The sequence below is a fragment of the Cherax quadricarinatus genome, chromosome 75 (assembly GCF_038502225.1).
Source record: "Cherax quadricarinatus isolate ZL_2023a chromosome 75, ASM3850222v1, whole genome shotgun sequence".
In the NCBI taxonomy this organism is placed as follows: Eukaryota; Metazoa; Arthropoda; class Malacostraca; order Decapoda; family Parastacidae; genus Cherax; species Cherax quadricarinatus.
The window spans coordinates 4,404,559-4,423,249 of record NC_091366.1 but is presented as its reverse complement, the minus strand read 5'-3'; the positions used below and the strand labels follow the sequence as shown (position 1 = coordinate 4,423,249).

General features: G+C 37.2%; 1 protein-coding gene across 2 annotated transcripts; it reads left to right on the top strand.

The window, feature by feature from the left end:
* The first annotated feature begins 4,415 nt into the window (after positions 1 to 4,415).
* LOC128691900 (RNA pseudouridylate synthase domain-containing protein 1) lies at positions 4,416 to 18,436 on the top strand. 2 transcript variants are annotated; one of them, XM_053780870.1, is made up of 6 exons: positions 4,416 to 4,545; positions 8,803 to 8,959; positions 11,469 to 11,549; positions 12,451 to 12,694; positions 14,592 to 14,711; positions 16,715 to 18,436. In XM_053780870.1, the coding sequence occupies exons 2-6, from the start codon at positions 8,807 to 8,809 to the stop codon at positions 17,041 to 17,043; spliced, it is 927 nt and encodes a 308-aa protein (XP_053636845.1). In that variant the 5' UTR covers positions 4,416 to 4,545; positions 8,803 to 8,806; the 3' UTR covers positions 17,044 to 18,436. The 2 variants fall into 2 exon arrangements, with proteins under 2 accessions (XP_053636845.1, XP_053636846.1); XM_053780871.1 differs by lacking the exon at positions 11,469 to 11,549.
* Positions 18,437 to 18,691: the final 255 nt, after the last annotated feature.

Below are 18,691 nucleotides of genomic sequence, written 5' to 3'. Positions count from 1 at the left end.
AGAGGTATTGGGTCTTTTTTAGAAAATTATTAATACATTCGTCAATATCTGTATAGATTTCTAGCTCAGTGTGCCAGTCAATGTTTGTCACTGCTGCTGTGAAGTTATTGATAGCTGCCTCATTGTGAAGTCTGAAAGTGACTTTAGTAGTGTTTAGGGGTAATTTGCCAAAGTTTGTTATGAGGAAGGTAGGGTAATGGTCTTTGGTATTATCTGTGATTATGCCTGATCTTAAGGGGGATATGGTGTTGGTCCAGATGTGGTCTAGTAGGGAAACACTAGTCTCTGTAACTCTTGTAGGTTTTGTTACTGTTGGTAGCAACATGCAGTTACTCATAGTGTTTGTGAATTCAGTAACATGTGGTCTTGGTCTTGTAGGAGATTTATATTGAAGTCACCTGAGAGTAGTAAGTGATCTTTGTTCATGCGTGCATCAGTTATCATACTTCCTAGGTTTTCACTAAAACGCTAATGTTTGACTGTGGTACTCTGTAGATGTTTATCACTGTGAGAGGTTTTTGTAGGTATTTGGATTTGAATTTAGCTATTATATATTCCCCATGTTCATCCCTTGTGCAAGTATTAGTGATACATTCTAGTTGGTCTGAGTAGTATATAGCTGTGCCACCCCCTTGTTGATCTGGCCTACAGTTGTGTATGGCTGTGTAACCAGGAATGGCATAGACATCTGTAGTATCAGGCTTTAGCCAGGTTTCAGTGAGAGTAATGATGGACATACTGGCATGCAGGGAATTTAGTAATGCTATGAGGTCATCGTAATGTTTGCTTAAAGATCTGATATTGTAGTTAAAGACAGTTATGTTGTTGTTGGCTCTGAGAAGTGCCTTTGATTGTTCTGCTGTGTAGTAATTACAGTTACTGTTTGATTCATTTAAGTCATTAGATAAGAGGTTGGTATCAGGATCAATGCTTGTTATCATAAGATTTATAGTGAAACTATAGTTAGAATTAAGTATAAGACAAAGTAAATATTCTAAAGCTATAAAATAGCACCTGAATTATTTTAACAAATGTAAAAAATATGAGCTAAGGTAGCTCTTTAAAGCTAAAATAAATGAGGCAATATAAAAGGGACTAAAATAATTTGTGGTGAACAAAAAAGTGGTAATCAAATAAACGAATATAATGGCAAAATAATGAGCTTATTACACCTTAGCACCTGAGAATAGCACCTTGATTATTTTAACAATTGTGAATATATGAACTAAGGTAGTTAAATAAAGCTAAAATAAGAGAAAAAATATAAGGGACTAAATTAAGTAATGGTAACCAAAGTTAAAATGACAGATAGTCACTATGATATAATATTGATGTGGGAGTAAGATCTGATTTGTTATATATAATAAGTTGAGCAATATATTGTACTATAAAAAGTAAACAAAAATAATATGAGGTAGTTGGTACTAGTTAGCAAAAGATAGTTAAGGGCCTTGAACAATGATATAATTGAAATATACACTAACTGCACACACAATATAGTCACTAAGATATGAAAATAATCTTAGAGTAGGACTTATAATATAAACTTATAAAAATACAAATTAAAATGGTACTTGCAATTGCACTAGGGTCTGATATAGGTTGTTAACAAGATCAAGAGTATAACTAGATTTAAATTGACAAAATAAAATTCACAAATTAAAGTACCAAAAGAATAATAAGTAAAAAATAACAATGGCAATGACTTGGTTATAATATGATAGTAAGATGGTAGACAGGTACACAGGTACAAAGGATAATATAAAGGTTGGAGTTGAACATACAAACTTGAAAATTTGGCAACAAAATGTTATGAAAAGTATAAAATAATGTATGTAGTATGTATGTATATATGACTGATAGATAGACTGCAAATCACCCAGAACAAAATCGTAAGATTCATCCTGGGGCTGGGACCAAGAGAACATGTAGGCCAGGATGAATTACAGCAGTTGGATATGATGAATGTTGAAGACAGAGTAAAACAACTGAAGCTAAATCATGTTTATAAAATTGCTCACAAACAGTGTCCAGAATATCTTGCTGTCAATTTTGTCAAGGTTGGGAACCAAAGCAATCATAGTACTAGGGGGAGAGAGCACAACTTTGTAGTACCCACAGTCATTGGCCAGGCTTCAAACACCTTTTATTGTACAGCAATAAAGGAATGGAACAGACTACCCGCACATGTCAAAGCCAGTCATAGCATGAACCAGTTCAAGAAGAGTGCCAAAAGGTGTCTGATGAATGTAGCTACAGAAAGGGAGGGGAATGATTTTCTATTTTTTATCTAACATACGTGTAAATTTTACCTTATTCCTAGTAATGACCCTCGTATTGTAGATAGTCTTAATGACCCTCGTGTATTAGATAGTCTTTTTAGTATGATAATAAGATGTTATCTTCATTATAGAATAATAAGAAAATATTATAACCTTTATATTATAATAATAAGGTAAAAGGACCCCAATGGAAATAAGTCACTCTGTCTGACTTTTTTGGGTTATCCTAGGTTCTCTACACATATGCTGCTATAGAGAGATAATTCTATGTAACTGTATTTGTGTATACCTGAATAAACTTACTTATGTAGTATGTATGTATATATGTATGTAGTATGTATGTATACATGTATGTAGTATGTATGTATATATGTATGTATGTATATATGTATGTAGTATGTATATGTATGTAGTATGTATGTATATATATATGTATGTAGTATGTATGTATATATGTATGTAGTATGTATGTATATATGTATGTAGTATGTATGTATATATGTATGTAGTATGTATGTATATATGTATGTAGTATGTATGTATATATGTATGTAGTATGTATGTATATATGTATGTAGTATGTATGTATATATGTATGTAGTATGTATGTATATATGTATGTAGTATGTATGTATATATGTATGTAGTATGTATGTATATATGTATGTAGTATGTATGTATATATGTATGTAGTATGTATGTATATATGTATGTAGTATGTATGTATGTAACACTTGGGTAAGGGGAGCGGGGATGAGTTTGCCGAAATACATTGCATAATTAATGCCTTTCTTTTGTTCCCACCAATGTTTTATTACGTGTAAACTACACAAAGAAATAAAAAAAATATTGAAGTGGTGACAGGCGAAGAATTTAAGTAAGTACGAGTGTAGAAACAAGAGCCAGAGCTTAACTTCAATGGAAATAAGCCACCCCAATGGAAATACGCATCTCTGAACTTTTCTTGGGGTTATCTTAGATAATTAAATACATGTTATGTATGATAATTGCACTTATGTGACCCCTCAAGGTAGGTTCCTTGACGCTGGTGAGGGGCTCTTGATCTAGGGAATTGGATCAATGCTCCAGTTCCCTGAATTAAGCCTGAATACCTTCCATCCCCCCCCCCCCCCATTCGCTGTATATAACAAAAAAAGGCACAATACCGTGACTGGAACGATACACAAATAACCCGCACATAAAAGAGAAGCTTACGACGACGTTTCGGTCCGACTTGGTCCATTTACAAAGTCAAGTGTGACTTTGTCAATGGTCCAAGTCGGACCGAAACGTCGTCGTAAGCTTCTCTCTTTTATGTGCGGGTTATTTGTGTATTCGCTGTATAATCCTAAGGGTTTAGCAGTCTCCCATGATTATAGTAATCATAATGCGCTTTGGTGTACCAGTACCTAAAACTTATGGGAACCACAGGCAGGTTCCAGCAGTTCAAGTGGGGTTCAGTCCACTGTGAAAGTTGGTCCAGTTGGTTCCATTGGGGTCCAAGGATCTCACAGAGGAAATAAGTCACTTTGGCCTGGGTTATCCTTGGTAATCTACACATATGCTGTTATGTATGAAAACATGGAACTATATTTATGTATACCTGTAACTGAATAAACTTATGATAAGTTATTAAATTTTCTAAAAGCTTCGTTTTGGTTGGTATATGAGTGTTACATAATTGTCCAAGTTATCTATGATTTGTTGTACTCCCTTAACTTCACTCATTACACTCGTTTCACTTACTCATTTCACTCACTCATTTCACTTACTCATTCCACTTACTCATTCCACTTACTCATTCCACTTACTCATTCCACTTACTCATTTCACTTACTCATTCCACTTATTTCACTTACTCATTCCACTTACTCATTTCACTTACTCATTCCACTTACTCATTCCACTTACTCATTTCACTTACTCATTTCACTTACTCATTCCACTTACTCATTCCACTTAATCATTTCACTCACTGGTTTCAGTCATGTACCTACATACAATAATTACCTAGTAACAGCACTCAGGTATCCCTGTACCAAAATATACCAACATACACTCACACTTCAAGGTACTCCAAAAATAATACAAAATAATATATAACTTTCCTAGGCTCCGAAGTATATAATATTAATATATAAAAACCCCGGCCAGTGTTGTGTTTACCTTGGGAGGAGCAGCATGTCTGACCCACCGTCTTATTTATCACTTTTTTACTATATATTCCAGTTATTAGTGACTAATTGAGCCGTTTAATACCTAGGTAGGTGTGTGTGTTTTTAAATGGGGAAAGTGGTAAATCCGTACGGGGGGCAAGGACCCCAATGGGAATGTTACTTTGGTTTTTTTCTGGGTAATTTATACGTATGTTAGGAGGTGTTATAATTGTGTTTATGTGTACCGTAATTATTTAATTAATAGTGCTTGGGGAATGGGATACAAGGAGGAAATTAGAAACGAGAACGGAGGAGCACTGCAGTAGGTCTACTGGCCCATGCTAGGTAGGTCCAAGTCGAAATGAGTCACTTTGACTTTTTTGGGTTATAGGTAATTTACATATTAAACTATGATAATTGTACTCATGTGTGCCCTTATTTGAATATATTTACTTGCTTATTTACCTACAAGCTCGGTGCCTTGGATCAAGAGCCCATCATCGGTATCAAGAGGTCGATGGGTTGCTATAATTCAATAGAAATAATATTCTATAATCTGGATTAACCCAGAAATTAATGATGATCCCGAGAAGTAGTTACCTTCCTGACCTCTAGGGTCATTCAGGGACTCTTGATCCAAGGATTTAGAGCTACTCTTCTCTGCCTGACCCCATTAAGGGAGGTGTCTTGTCGAAAATGAGGGGCTTTTGTTCCAAGGAATTAGAGGTACCCTTCCTGACCTCAAGGGATGCACCTTGATTTTGATCCAAGGAATGAGAACAATCCTTTCCCTCCTGACCCCCCATCCTCCCTCAGTGAGGGGCTCTTGATCCAAGGAATCAGATCTATTCTCCCTTTTATTGAACCTGATTGCCTCCCATTTTCCCAGTTGCTGAATAACCCCCATAGGTTTAGCACTCCCCCATGAATAAAACAATAATAATAATCAGCTATAATTGAGGGCTGCTTCTCAGCAGAACTCCGGTATTATTATTATAATACAAGCTGTCTACACAGAATAGATAGCTAGTTATTTCTTGTGTGAATCCCCTCTTCAAGGGAGGCTCCTTGATGCTGGTGAGGGGCTCTTGATCTAGGGAATTGGATCTGTGCTTCAGTTCCTGAATTAAACCTAAATACCTTCCATCCCCTCCCCCCACATGCACTGTATAATCTTACATTATTATTATAATCAAAAAGAAGCGGTATAATCTTACAGGTTTAGTGCTCCCCATGATTATATAATAATTCTTGTGCGAATTGTTAACACTGGAGATATTAACAAAAATAAAATACAGTGGACCCCTACTTTACGATCAGCTCCCAATGCGACCAATTATGCAAGTGTATTTATGTAAGTGCGTTTGTACCTGTATGTTTGGGGGTCTGAAATGGACTAATCTACTTCACAATATTCCTTATGGGAACAAATTCGTTCAGTACTGGCACCTGAACATACTTCTGGAATGAAATAATATTGTAAACCGGGGGTCCACTGTACTGTTATTTTTACTTGAATGGCACATCAGGGCCAATCAACATTCAGTACTGAATAATAATAAAAATAATTATTATCTTTATTTCTACCAGTACATGTACAAGGTATATAGACCATAGCTGACATCAGTGATATACTACTTTATATAGAAAGCACTTTGTTATGCTGAGCATTTCAGGCAAATTAGGTCAGTTTTGTCCCAGGATGCGACCCACGCCAGTTGATTAGCACCCAGGTGCTTATTTACTGCTTGGTAAACGCGGACAGCAGGTGCCTTATGGAAACACGTCCTAATGTATTCCAGCCATACCAGGGAACGGCCCCTGGACCTCAGTGTGTGAGCTGAGTGTGCTAGCAGTCAAGCTATGGGACACCTAAATCATTCGACTTACCTGGGAAATCACATACAACATAGACACACCATTTTCATGTCAATAACGAAGTTGGGTTAGGTTAGGTTACATTAGATTTTGTTACTTTATGTTACATTTTGTTAGGTTTCTCCTGTTGCACGAAGGCAAAACTATTTCCATGGTAGAACCCACTTATCATTGGGCATTACAAACTATATTGCAAAAATAAACTGAAATTTAATTTCTTTCAAATGAGCTTCTTTCTGAGAAACATAAGTAGTATTAATGCAATTCATGTTGGATTTAAATCAGTTTGAATATTTACTGCTGATGCATATCTTAGGTTAAGTTATCATATCATCAGTTTATAATTACAATGGACCCCCGAGTTTCGTGATTAATCCGTTCCAGAGAGCCCGCCGAAGGTCGAAATTCACAAAACTCAAAACCATTTTCCCCATAAGAAATAATGGAAATAAAATTAATCCGTTCCAGACACCCAAAAATATTAAAATAAAATATTTTTTTTTCAAATTAAATAAAGATTTACATAATGAAAACAATCAGAAATCAAGTACTACATGCATTTAAAATAAATAATAACAACAACATTACACTTACCTTTACTGAAGACTTCTGGGTGGATGGAAGATGGGAGGAAGTGATAGGAGGAAGGTGTACACTAATGTTTGGAAGGAGAATCTCCTTCCATTAGGACTTTAGGTAGCAAGTCCTTATCTGGGGTTACTTCCCTTCTTCTTTTAATGCCACTGGGAACAACTTGAGAATCACTGGACCCCTGGCACACAAAATATCTATCCAGAGAGGTCTTTTTCTGGCGTTTCTTTAAGATTTCCCTGAAGTGGGACACAACACTGTCATTGTACATGTTGCAGATACGGCTTGTTTCAGCTTGGTCAGGGTGATACTTTTCAACAAAACTTTGCAACTCATTCCACATTCCACACATGTCCTTAATCACTGAACAAGGCACCTCATCCACTCCCTCTTCCTCCTCCTCTGAAGCAAGTTCCTCGGCTGTGGTCTGATGCTGTTCCAGTTGAAGCTCTTGCAGTTCATCAGTGGTTAGCTCTTCCCTGTGGTCCTCCACCAACTCTTCCACATCCCCATCACTCACTTTATTTACCAAAGGGCTTGCATTGGCTTTCCTTGGGTCCATGATGACTTATTTAGCGTTGCAAGCATGAAAAACAATGCATTACGTATTATGAAATGTATTGTATGAACCCGCGGGGTGATGGTCACGTGTTGGTAAACAATGGCACACTGAGCGTGAATGCCGTGGGAGACTGGTTTTGTGTGCACGGTGACGAGCGGAAGGGTACCGGACGGTCGCCGAAACACGAGTTTTTTCACGAAACTTGAGGCCAAATTTTTCAAAAAAAAACTCGCCGAAGGTCGAATTTCTCGAAAGTCGAGGCTGCCAAAACTCGGGGGTCCACTGTATATACTGTATTTAGTTTATCATTTGAAACCATGTGGAGTAGCATAGAAATAAATTTATTATCATTATTATTAAACTGAAAGCCTGTCCAGGAGATGGATGCCTCACTGTAGCACTTTCACATCTGAGGGATGCTGCTTTTTGGGTCATTCTGGATTATTAACCCTTCAGGTTGATAATCCAGATAAAGTCATGTTTTTGATGACAGGGGTGTTAATCCAATAAAATTTCCTTAGATGGAATATGCATCAGCTTTTTCGAATTCTGGATGTGTTTGAGGATCTGGTCACTTTTATTACGATAGTAAAGGCTGAAACAGCAATCCTTATGTTGGATGTGTTTAGAATTTTGGCAAAATGGATGGGCACATTACAAGTAGGGGAAAACAATGTAGTTTACAGTACTACTGTACCTGCAGTTTTTAGCTTCAGTTCTAAGGGTATCTTGTATTTTGTTCCTATAGTATGAATGAAGCATGCTGGAAGTGGAGCTGGGAGAAAAAACTTTAACCGATTTGGTATTTCTCCTTAAGGTATACTCCAGGTGTGCTCTCCAGGTAAGGAACTTGAGGCTACACAGTCCAGTGCCTTGGATACATGAATGTTGTGGGTACACACTATATGTAGTACATTATGTAGACTTGACGTAGGATAGCCGAGTAGTCAAACACCATGATTTATTTCCATTAATTACCCTGTAGGATTTTTTTTTTTTTTTTTTTTTTAAGGAATCTTAGATGTAACATGGGTTATAAAATTTTGCCTCTGTACAGAATATCTATACTGACTATTTGCAGTGATGCAGTTTTCAGTCTTAAATCTCTCTAAATCATAGCACGATTGCAAATAAATTACAGAATGAGTGGGGTTTGAACCCATGGGAAGTGAATGCTGTGAATTTTAGGACTCGCTTGTGTTTTACCGTAATAATTGTACCTCTATAGAGTATATAGCATTATATAAATAAAGAGCTAACTAATGCCATGGTAGAACTCATGCCAAACAATTGAATTCAGTACTATATTAAATCATTCCTCCTTTTCTTCTAGGCAAATGTCTGGACTAGATGAAACTGCAGTGCTAATATTTGAGAAGATGGTCTGTAAGGCTTGGCATCAGTTTGTGTGGAGAGTTTCCAAAAGTTTATGTCACCTATTTAGACAAAAGCTGGGTCATAATGTACCTCCTAAAATAACAGACATAGAGGTAGGTATACAGCATTTATATTACTGAAAGTACTAATGCTGGGTAATTTCTTTGTACAGTCGGCAGTAATGCTAGTGATGATAGTTTTAAAATCTTAACCCTTATTAAATGCCCAGGTTTAAATGGTAAACTATATAATTTCCAATAAACATTTGTAAATTGTAATAGTTTCTGCTGCAGTATACATTGCTTGAGTAGAGAACTAATATATAAAAGCTAGTACCTGAATGTACAACATTGCATTGTATATAGTGTATTGTAATACAGTATGTATTTATTCTCTTAAGCGAATTCACACTAGAGTAGACGTGCTTATTCTGTAGCAGCAAGATATACACTTCAGTATTTCTTTTTTACTATTAATACAATAATTTTGTTTATTAAATTTCCAATAAAAGCAGTGCTCATGGTGTCCTACCTCAGTTTTATCATATAGAGTACTTTTTTTTTTTTTTTTTCAACAAGTCGGCCGTCTCCCACCGAGGCAGGGTGACCCAAAAAAAAGAAAGACAATCCCCAAAAAGAAAATACTTTCATCATCATTCAACAGATTCACCACACACACACATTATCACTGTTTTTGCAGAGGTGCTCAGAATACAACAGCTTAGAAGCATATACGTATAAAGATACACAACATATCCCTCCAAACTGCCAATAGAGTACTATATTGTTTAAAATTTCGATGGTTTTAGAACACTACTTGGGAGTCTTTTCTTGTTGTCTTCCACAATTTGACAATAATTACAGTAATTTCTGTTTTTCTGTATTTTTTTAATTAAAAATTTTGGTGGCTTGGATTCAAAACAAATGTGAAGTTTTTTTTATATATGTATAAATTTGTGTATAAGATGGTTTACATATAAAAAATTAGGTGGTTAATATATGTACACTGCATTTTGTATTGAAAGTTGTTGGCTTTTGTTATTGTAATTTTTAAAAGCAAAACACGCCTAGGACCCTCATCATCAGTCCAGACTTAGACCTATTATCCCTTTTCGTGGATCGATCCTGATTACCTCCCATTTACCCAGACACTATGACCCCTTCTGGTTTAGTGCTTGCCTCCCCATGATTTTTTTTTTTTTTTCAACAAGTCAGCCGTCTCCCACCGAGGCAGGGTGACCCAAAAAAAGAAAGAAAATCCCCAAAAAGAAAATACTTTCATCATCATCATTCAACACTTTCACCACACTCACACATTATCACTGTTTTTGCAAAGGTGCTCAGAATACAACAGATTAGAAACATATACGTATAAAGATACACAACATATCCCTCCAAACTGCCAATATCCCAAACCCCTCCTTTGAAGTGCAGGCATTGTACTTCCCATTTCCAGGACTCAAGTCTGACTATATGAAAATAACCAGTTTCCCTGAATCCCTTCACTAAATATTACCCTGCTCACACTCCAACAGATCGTCAGGTCCCAAGTACCATTCGTCTCCATTCACTCCTATCTAACACGCTCACGCACGCTTGCTGGAAGTCCAAGCCCCTCGCCCACAAAACCTCCTTTACCCCCTCTCTCCAACCCTTTCGAGGACGACCCCTACCCCGCCTTCCTTCCCCTTTAGATTTATATGCTTTCCATGTCATTCTACTTTGATCCATTCTCTCTAAATGACCAAACCACCTCAACAACCCCTCTTCTGCCCTCTGAGTAATACTTTTATTAACTACACACCTTTTCCTAATTTCCACACTCCGAATTTTCTGCATAATATTTACACCACACATTGCCCTTAGACAGGACATCTCCACCGCCTCCAACCGTCTCCTTGCTGCTGCATTTACAATCCAAGCTTCACATCCATATAAGAGTGTTGGTGGATGTGAAGCTTGGATTGTAAATGCAGCAGCGAGGAGACGGTTGGAGGCAGTGGAGATGTCCTGTCTAAGGGCAATGTGTGGTGTAAATATTATGCAGAAAATTCGGAGTGTGTAAATTAGGAAAAGGTGTGGAGTTAATAAAACTATTAGTCAGAGGGCAGAAGAGGGGTTGTTGAGGTGGTTTAGTCATTTAGAGAGAATGGATCAAAGTAGAATGACATGGAAAGCATATAAATATACATGTATAGGGGAAGGAAGGCGGGGTAGGGGTCGTCCTCAAAAGGGTTGGAGAGAGGGGGTAAAGGAGGTTTTGTGGGCGAGGGGCTTGGACTTCCAGCAAGCGTGCGTGAGCGTGTTAGATAGGAGTGAATGGAGACGAATGATACTTGGGACCTGACGATCTGTTGGAGTGTGAGCAGGGTAATATTTAGTGAAGGGATTCAGGGAAACCGGTTATTTTCATATAGTCGGACTTGAGTCCTGGAAATGGGAAGTACAATGCCTGCACTTTAAAGGAGGAGTTTGGGATATTGGCAGTTTGGAGGGATATGTTGTGTATCTTTATATGTATATACTTCTAAACTGCTGTATTTTGATTGTAATAATGATTGTAATAATAATACTTATTTAGATAAGTCTTTAATGATAACAGTAAGACTTCTGACTATTTCAGATTGTTCATCAGAGTTGTCATTACATTGTAGTTAACAAAAGATATGATGTTCTCATCAACAGTGATTCCTCAGTAGATGAGGTAAGACTTCAGGTTGGTTTTTGGGCTTGTACAATATTAGAATTCAAACTGAAAAATTTTATTGATTACATTTCCACCATCATTTTGACAGCATATGGTTGTTATCAATAACATTTTTAACACTGGCCGTCTCCCACCGAGGTGGGGAAACACTTTCACTATCATTCACACTATCACTGTCTTGCCAGAGGTGCATAGATACGACATTTCAGGTGTCCCTCCAAACAGCAGATATCCCCCCCAAGCTGTAATGTGAGCATGCTTATGGCAAGACAGTGATAGAGTGAGTGATGGTGAAAATGTTTCTTCTTTTTTGGGCTACCCTACCTTTGTGGGAGATGGCTGGTGTGTTTAAAAAAAATAATTGTTTAGATTATGTAGCTTAATTCTAGTGTCCATATTACAGATTGAACATAAATGCACATGAGAACATAGAGAAGGATGACAAAGCTAGGCTAAAAGCACTGAATTTACACTCTTGAGAAAAGCATAGAAATAGGGCATTATGATAGCAGTTACAAGTGGAAATTTGGAATATATAAAGAAGAAAATATCTAACCAAGATAGGTTTTGTAGATTCAAGTTGGATAAATTTAGCTTTAGAAAGTATATAGGAATATAAATTTAGATTTAGAAAGTATATAAAAATATAAATTTAGATTTACAAAGAATATAAGAATAGGAAAGCACCAGTTTTGCAACAGAGTTATGGATGAGTGGACAAATTACCTAGTAGCATCATTGAATTAGATTGGGCAAGTACAGTAGTTGGGTACAGGAGTAGTCGGGTACACGAGTAGTTAGGCATGAGTAAGTCCTGCCAAGCATGGGCCAGTAGTCCTGCTGCTGTACTCTTCTGTTCTTATGTTATATTAATAGGAAATTTATGCACAATTTTCAGGTAACAGTCCAAACGCAACTTCGACAACTTTTTCCTCACTTGGCCAGTCAGAAGCTTGGACATGAATTTCGATTTGCTCATCGTCTCGACTTCTCCACTAGTGGGTTGCTGTGTGTAGCTCTTCACAGGAGTGCTGCAGCAGCAGTTGCAAAATGTTTTGTTCATAAGCGAGTTGACAAGTACTATTTGGCTCTTGTAAGGGGTCATGTTTCAAAAGAGATGTTGGACATATATCTTCCAATAGGTGAGTTAACCTGTTACTTATACATAGTGCTGGTAATTATGTGAGATAACATTGGCATTAAATACTTTCCAAAATATTTGTAATATATAGAGGTAGTGTGTGTCAGAAAAGACCATATTCAAACAATGGAGAAAAATGCATGTGTGGGGAGATGATTATCATTATTATTATACAGTGGACCCTCGACCAACGATGGCATCGATTAACGATAAATCCGACCAGCGATACATTTTAACACAAAAATTTTGCCTCGACTAGTGCTAAAAAACTCGACCAACACTATTCGTTCCGTCTGAGACGCGTCCACTTCTGGCCAGTGTTTACAAGCCAGCCAGCCACCGCGGTCACTTCCAAGCATACAATCGGAACATTTCATATTATCACAGCCTTTTTAGTGATTGCACCTGCAAAATAAGTCACCATTGGCCCCAAGAAAGCTTCTAGTGCCAACCCTACAGCAAAAAGGGTGAGAATTACTATAGATATGAAGAAAGAGATCATTGCTAAGTATGAAAGTGGAGTGCGTGTCTCCAAGCTGGCCAGACTGTACACAAAACCCCAATCAACCATCGCTACTATTGTGGCCAAGAAAACAGCAATCAAGGAAGCTGTTCTTGCCAAAGATGCAACTATGTTTTCGAAACTGAGATCGCAAGTGATAGAAGATGTTGAGAGACTGTTATTGGTGTGGATCAACGAAAAACAGATAGCAGGAGGATTTAATTAGAAAAATGCCAGCAACTAGTGGTGATGTGAGTGAATTTAAGGCCAGCAAAGGTTGGTTTGAGAGATTTAAGAATCGTAGTGGCATACATAGTGTGATAAGGCATGGTGAGGCTGCCAGTTTGGACCAAAAAGCAGCTGAAAAATATGTGCAGGAATTCAAGGAGTACATAGACAATGAAGAATTGAAACCTGAACAAGTGTTTAATTGTGACACTGACAGTGTTGTGAAACACTTTAGGAATGTCATAAAGGAACGGGAGGTACAGGCCTCTATGGACAGATATGTTGTGCGACAGAGGTCCAGTGACTCTCAACATGGTCCTAGTGGCATTAAAAGAAGAAGGGAAGTAACCCCAAAAAAGGACTTGCCACCTCAAGTCCTAATGGAAGGGGATTCCCCTTCTAAACACTAACACCATCAACACTCTTCCCTCCTCCCATCCCATCAATCATCACCAGATCTTCAATAAAGGTAAGTGTCATGTAACTGTGCATGTCTTCTTCAGTTTGTGTGTATTAAAATTAATATTTCATGTGTTAAATTTTTTTTTTCAATACTTTTGGGTGTCTTGCACGGATTAATTTGATTTCCAAATTATTCTTTTCTACTGGTATGCAACCCCTCACATGCAGTATATATTATCAATGAAAAATTAAATAATATAGTAACCAGCTAACCGCATTTAATCAACACATACTGGCCCCTTCTGACAATTCTCATCTGATCATCATGGCCTTCTTTTGCAATCATTGTACTGTATGAATACATAAATAACATTATATTAAATGTAAAGGCACAATACAGTAACTGGAACAATACACAAATAGCCTGCACATAGGAGAAAGAAACTTACGATGATGTTTTGATCTGACATGGACATTAACTATCACTAGTTAAAGACCCAAGTTGGACAAAACATTGTCATAAGTTTTGTTCTACCATGTGCAGGTTATTTGTGCACTATTGTAACATCATATTAAAAAAAAAAAGTGCAAAACCCCACAAATTGGAAATTACAGTCAGAAAATGGTTTAGATTACTGATAGGAAAGAGACCTCTACCAAATAACCATCTGGTTAACAGTAGGAAACATTTTTATAAGATGTACTGGTAAGTAATTATATAACTTGTGGACATTTATGTGAATGACTTGGGGTTTCCTTGCTGCAGGCAATGATACACGTGAAGAATGGTATGGGATAAAAATGGCCACACCTCTGAGGCGTTACGCTGGTCACTGTAAGACTGCACACACACGGCTTTTGGTTCTTCAGAAAGGTTTATATGACGGTGAGTTTCTTGCTGCATTTACTTCTACTCCCATTTTTCCATTCTTCTCGCTTTCCTCAGACTCCTCTACATACCCTTACTGTTCTGTAGTTTTAACCCTTTGACTGTCGCGGCCGTATATATACGTCTTACGAGGTACCGTGTTTGACGTATATATACTCATAAATTCTAGCGGCTTCAAATCAAGCAGGAGAAAGCTGGTAGGCCCACATGTGAGAGAATGGGTATGTGTGGTCAGTGTGCACCATATAAAAAAAATCCTGGAGCATGCAGTGCATAATGAGAAAAAAAAAACTCCGACCGTTTTTTTTTAATCAAAATGCCGACTTTGTGGTCTATTTTCGTATAGTATTTATGGTTGTATTCTCGTTTTCTTGGTCTCATTTGATAGAATGGAAAACATATTATAGAAATAGATGTGATTTTGATTGATTTTACTATAAAAAGAACCTAGAAATGGAGCTCAAAGTAGGGGAAATGTTTGATTTTTGCCAATGTTCAAAAGTAAACAAATGATGCCGTTGTCCAATAAATGTCCAACTAGCCATTCTGATATGCAGTCATGAATGGGTTGATGTTATTTATACAATTATTACAGTATTGCAGTAGTCTGCATAATAGTAAGTCTTCTATTTTTTGTTTGAATAAAAATTCAAAATAGAAAGCAAGAGTAATATGAGAGGGGCCTGGAGACATGACTGATGAGCAAAGAAAATGTTATTTTAGAGCCAGGAATGTCTGCATTGTTCATTCTGGACCTTATTTTGAAATTGTCATATTTTTTAGTTTTCGTGAAATTGGCCAAATTGCAAATTTCTGACCACATTATTAGGTAGTTGAAATCGGTAAATGGGCAGTTTCTTGTACTCAATCGATAGAAAATATGGAGTTCTAAAGAAATAGCTATGAATTTGGGCGACTGGAACAATGGAATTAGCCGAAAATAGGGCTCAAAGTGGGCGAAATCGCCGATTTGTAAACCACTGAGGTCGCTAACTTCGCAAGAGCATAATTTCGTCAGTTTTCCATCAAATTTCGTTTTTTTGGTGTCATTACAATCGGGAAAAGATTCTCTATCATTTCATAAGAAAAAATAATTTTTTTTTTTTAAATTTTGCGACACCAGGAGACACCTCAGGATTGGGGGTTGCGACAGTCAAAGGGTTAATACTGCATTTTATTTCTTCCCTGTTTTGGTTTGTAGTGGCATCATATTCCATAAATATTTTCCTGTGTTACACTTTTTTTCTATCTCTTTATCTTCCTCCTCCCATTCTTTCTCCATTTTTATCTGCTCTACATTCTATATCTTTTGCTATCTCAGTCTTCACTAAACACCTGTATACTGCATCATTGCTTATTCCCTCAACCTGAGCATCTAGTAAAAGTTTCCCAGGGAGTGCGAGTGACTGTTCCAATGAAGGGTCAAGAAGGTAGGGAAACTCAGAGCTTGACATCAGTATAACTAGTTGTTTTCCCATTGTATTATTACATTCACAGGGAAGAGCTAAATCTGTAGGGGTCATATAACACCATGGAGTTGTGAGAAGCATTCAGGTTCAGTCCGAGGAAGGAGAGGGCAGGTTGTGTCTTGGATCAAGAGTCCCTCATGGAACCTCAGTTGAGGGGAAGGTATTTTCCAGTACCACAGGCTCAATCCAGGGAAGAGCAACTGACCCTTTCTCTTATTTGCCTAGTATACAGCAGTGTATTATTACTATACATTCATAGAAAAAAATGGGGGGGTTATTGTGCATTTGCCTATTGTATCTTCATGAAAGCTTTGAACCTCATTAAAGGTGACTGAAAGAGCAAGACATCAAAGATATAAATTGGTGCATATAGCCTCTTTTAAGAAAAAGAAAAAATAATCAGTGCTGTGCAAGGGTTTGTTTCTCTTTTCCACTGCAGTGCTGTATTTTCATGAGTGACCCCCCACAGCTGGTCTAATACTGAAGCTTCACCTTTCCAGAATATTAATATTGCATGTTATTTTATTTCAGGTTATCCAGCCACTAAGCTACTCTTGAAGCCTATAACAGGTCGACGCCACCAACTTCGGGTACATTTATCAGAGTCTGGTCATACCATTGTGGGAGACTTTACTTATTCCAATCGCCGCGACATTTTGCCTTATCGCATGTTTCTTCATGCATATAGGTTAATAGTGCCTTCAGAATTTGAGTATATTGATGTAAGAACTGATGATCCATTTTCTGAAAATGACCCAAGAAATAAATGGGTTCCAGTTGAAACAATTCATTCCCTAACTGATGAAGCCTTTGATAAGTTGAAATTGGGAAGAAAGTGGTACAAAAATAGAAATTCTTAGCCCAAAGTACCTAAAATGAATTTAAAATTTTTAGTTCTGTGTTCAGTGGATTGTTTTCAAAATGTTTTGACTGCAGCGGGCTTTTTTTTTTAAGGTCTAATACAGGCAGTTACAACACAATCCCTTAGCCTTGATAGATGATAGTCAGTACCTTAGCCCACTAGTGGAAGTAGGTCATGTTAACAACTTTTTAACAATAGAACAGGAGGAGACATCCCTTGTACCAAGATGCCATGGTATTGTGTCATATAATATGATATTGCTAGCAACTATCATGCTAAACAGTTGCTAACATCTATTTAGCATAACCTACTTCCACTAGTAGAGCCTGTTCACCTTTGGTTGTCTCCAGCTGCTGCACCTTACTTCTAGCTCCAGTATACAAGCCTCTGACCTCATTCCTCTACTATAGGCTAAGGGACTGACCATTTCTATCAAGGATATGGGACTGATCATCTAAAAACTACCTCTCCAGTTCCACTGTCTTTATTGTTATAGATGCCTGTATTCAACTGTAGAATCCTGCTGCACAAGCAAAACACTTTTAACAATAAAAATATCCATGTGTTGCCCATATCCTACTCGTCAACGTGTCGTCATTATATACCATTTATAACATGATACTGAAACGGGGGAAAAAGTGATACTAAGATTCCTGAATCACCATATAAATAACATAAGGAAAGTGGCCAAAAAAAAAGCAAAGTTACAGTAAACTGGTTAAGGGTTACAGCTTCAAGCATTACAATAGTAACTGTTTACACTGACATCATTTGTTGGAAGCTGAAAATTTTTTGTCATAAATAAAACAAGTATTACAGGGGGAAATTGCATAGTTTGATTAAGAAAGACCTGATCTAGCAAATATAAAACAAACACTTGGAAGGAACCTAGAATGAAACTAAATACAACCTCTGCTCACTTAATGACAGAGTTAGTTCTTAAGACCACATTGGTAAATGAATTTGTTTCTAAGCAAGGCACATACTATAATGGTAGTGGGATTGTGCCAACCATATTGTTTTAATGTCGCCTTTGCACCCGTTGTAAGTCCGACTCATTGTTAAGTGAGGAGAGGCTGTAGTGAGGAACTTAAACATTGCCCTGAGTGTGTAAATCATAGTTTACAGGCTTGTAAAGAGTATCTATAGGTCACAGTTTTATGTGAAAATATTTATTATTTCTATAGTATTAGTCAAAAAATGTGCCAAACCCATGTGGGTCACACAGTGCTACATGGAAGAAGGAAAGTGGTGTGAAGGGTGTGTTCGCATCCTAAAAATTTAAGGCAGTTTCAGCATGAGTATTAATAAGAAGGTATTCCAGTGGTTTTATGTAACATGATCCTTGAACTGGTGGTCATTACTGCAAGGAAATAAACTTTAGGTTTGTATTACTTATCTGTTATTCCTAGCATTGCTCTTGGCTCTTCAAGAGAACAATTAGTGCCTATACCACTAAATGCTTGCTAAAACAGATTTGGCAAATTTAACGAAGATAAACAGCAACACAATGGAGCCCATTGAGGGCAGACTCATTTTTTCCAGTACAGGTGCAGCGCTGTATGACCCTTGTGGGTTTAGCGCTTAGTCATGATTATAATAATCTAGTACAGGTACTCCTCAACCTTTTATGGGTTCCGTTTCAA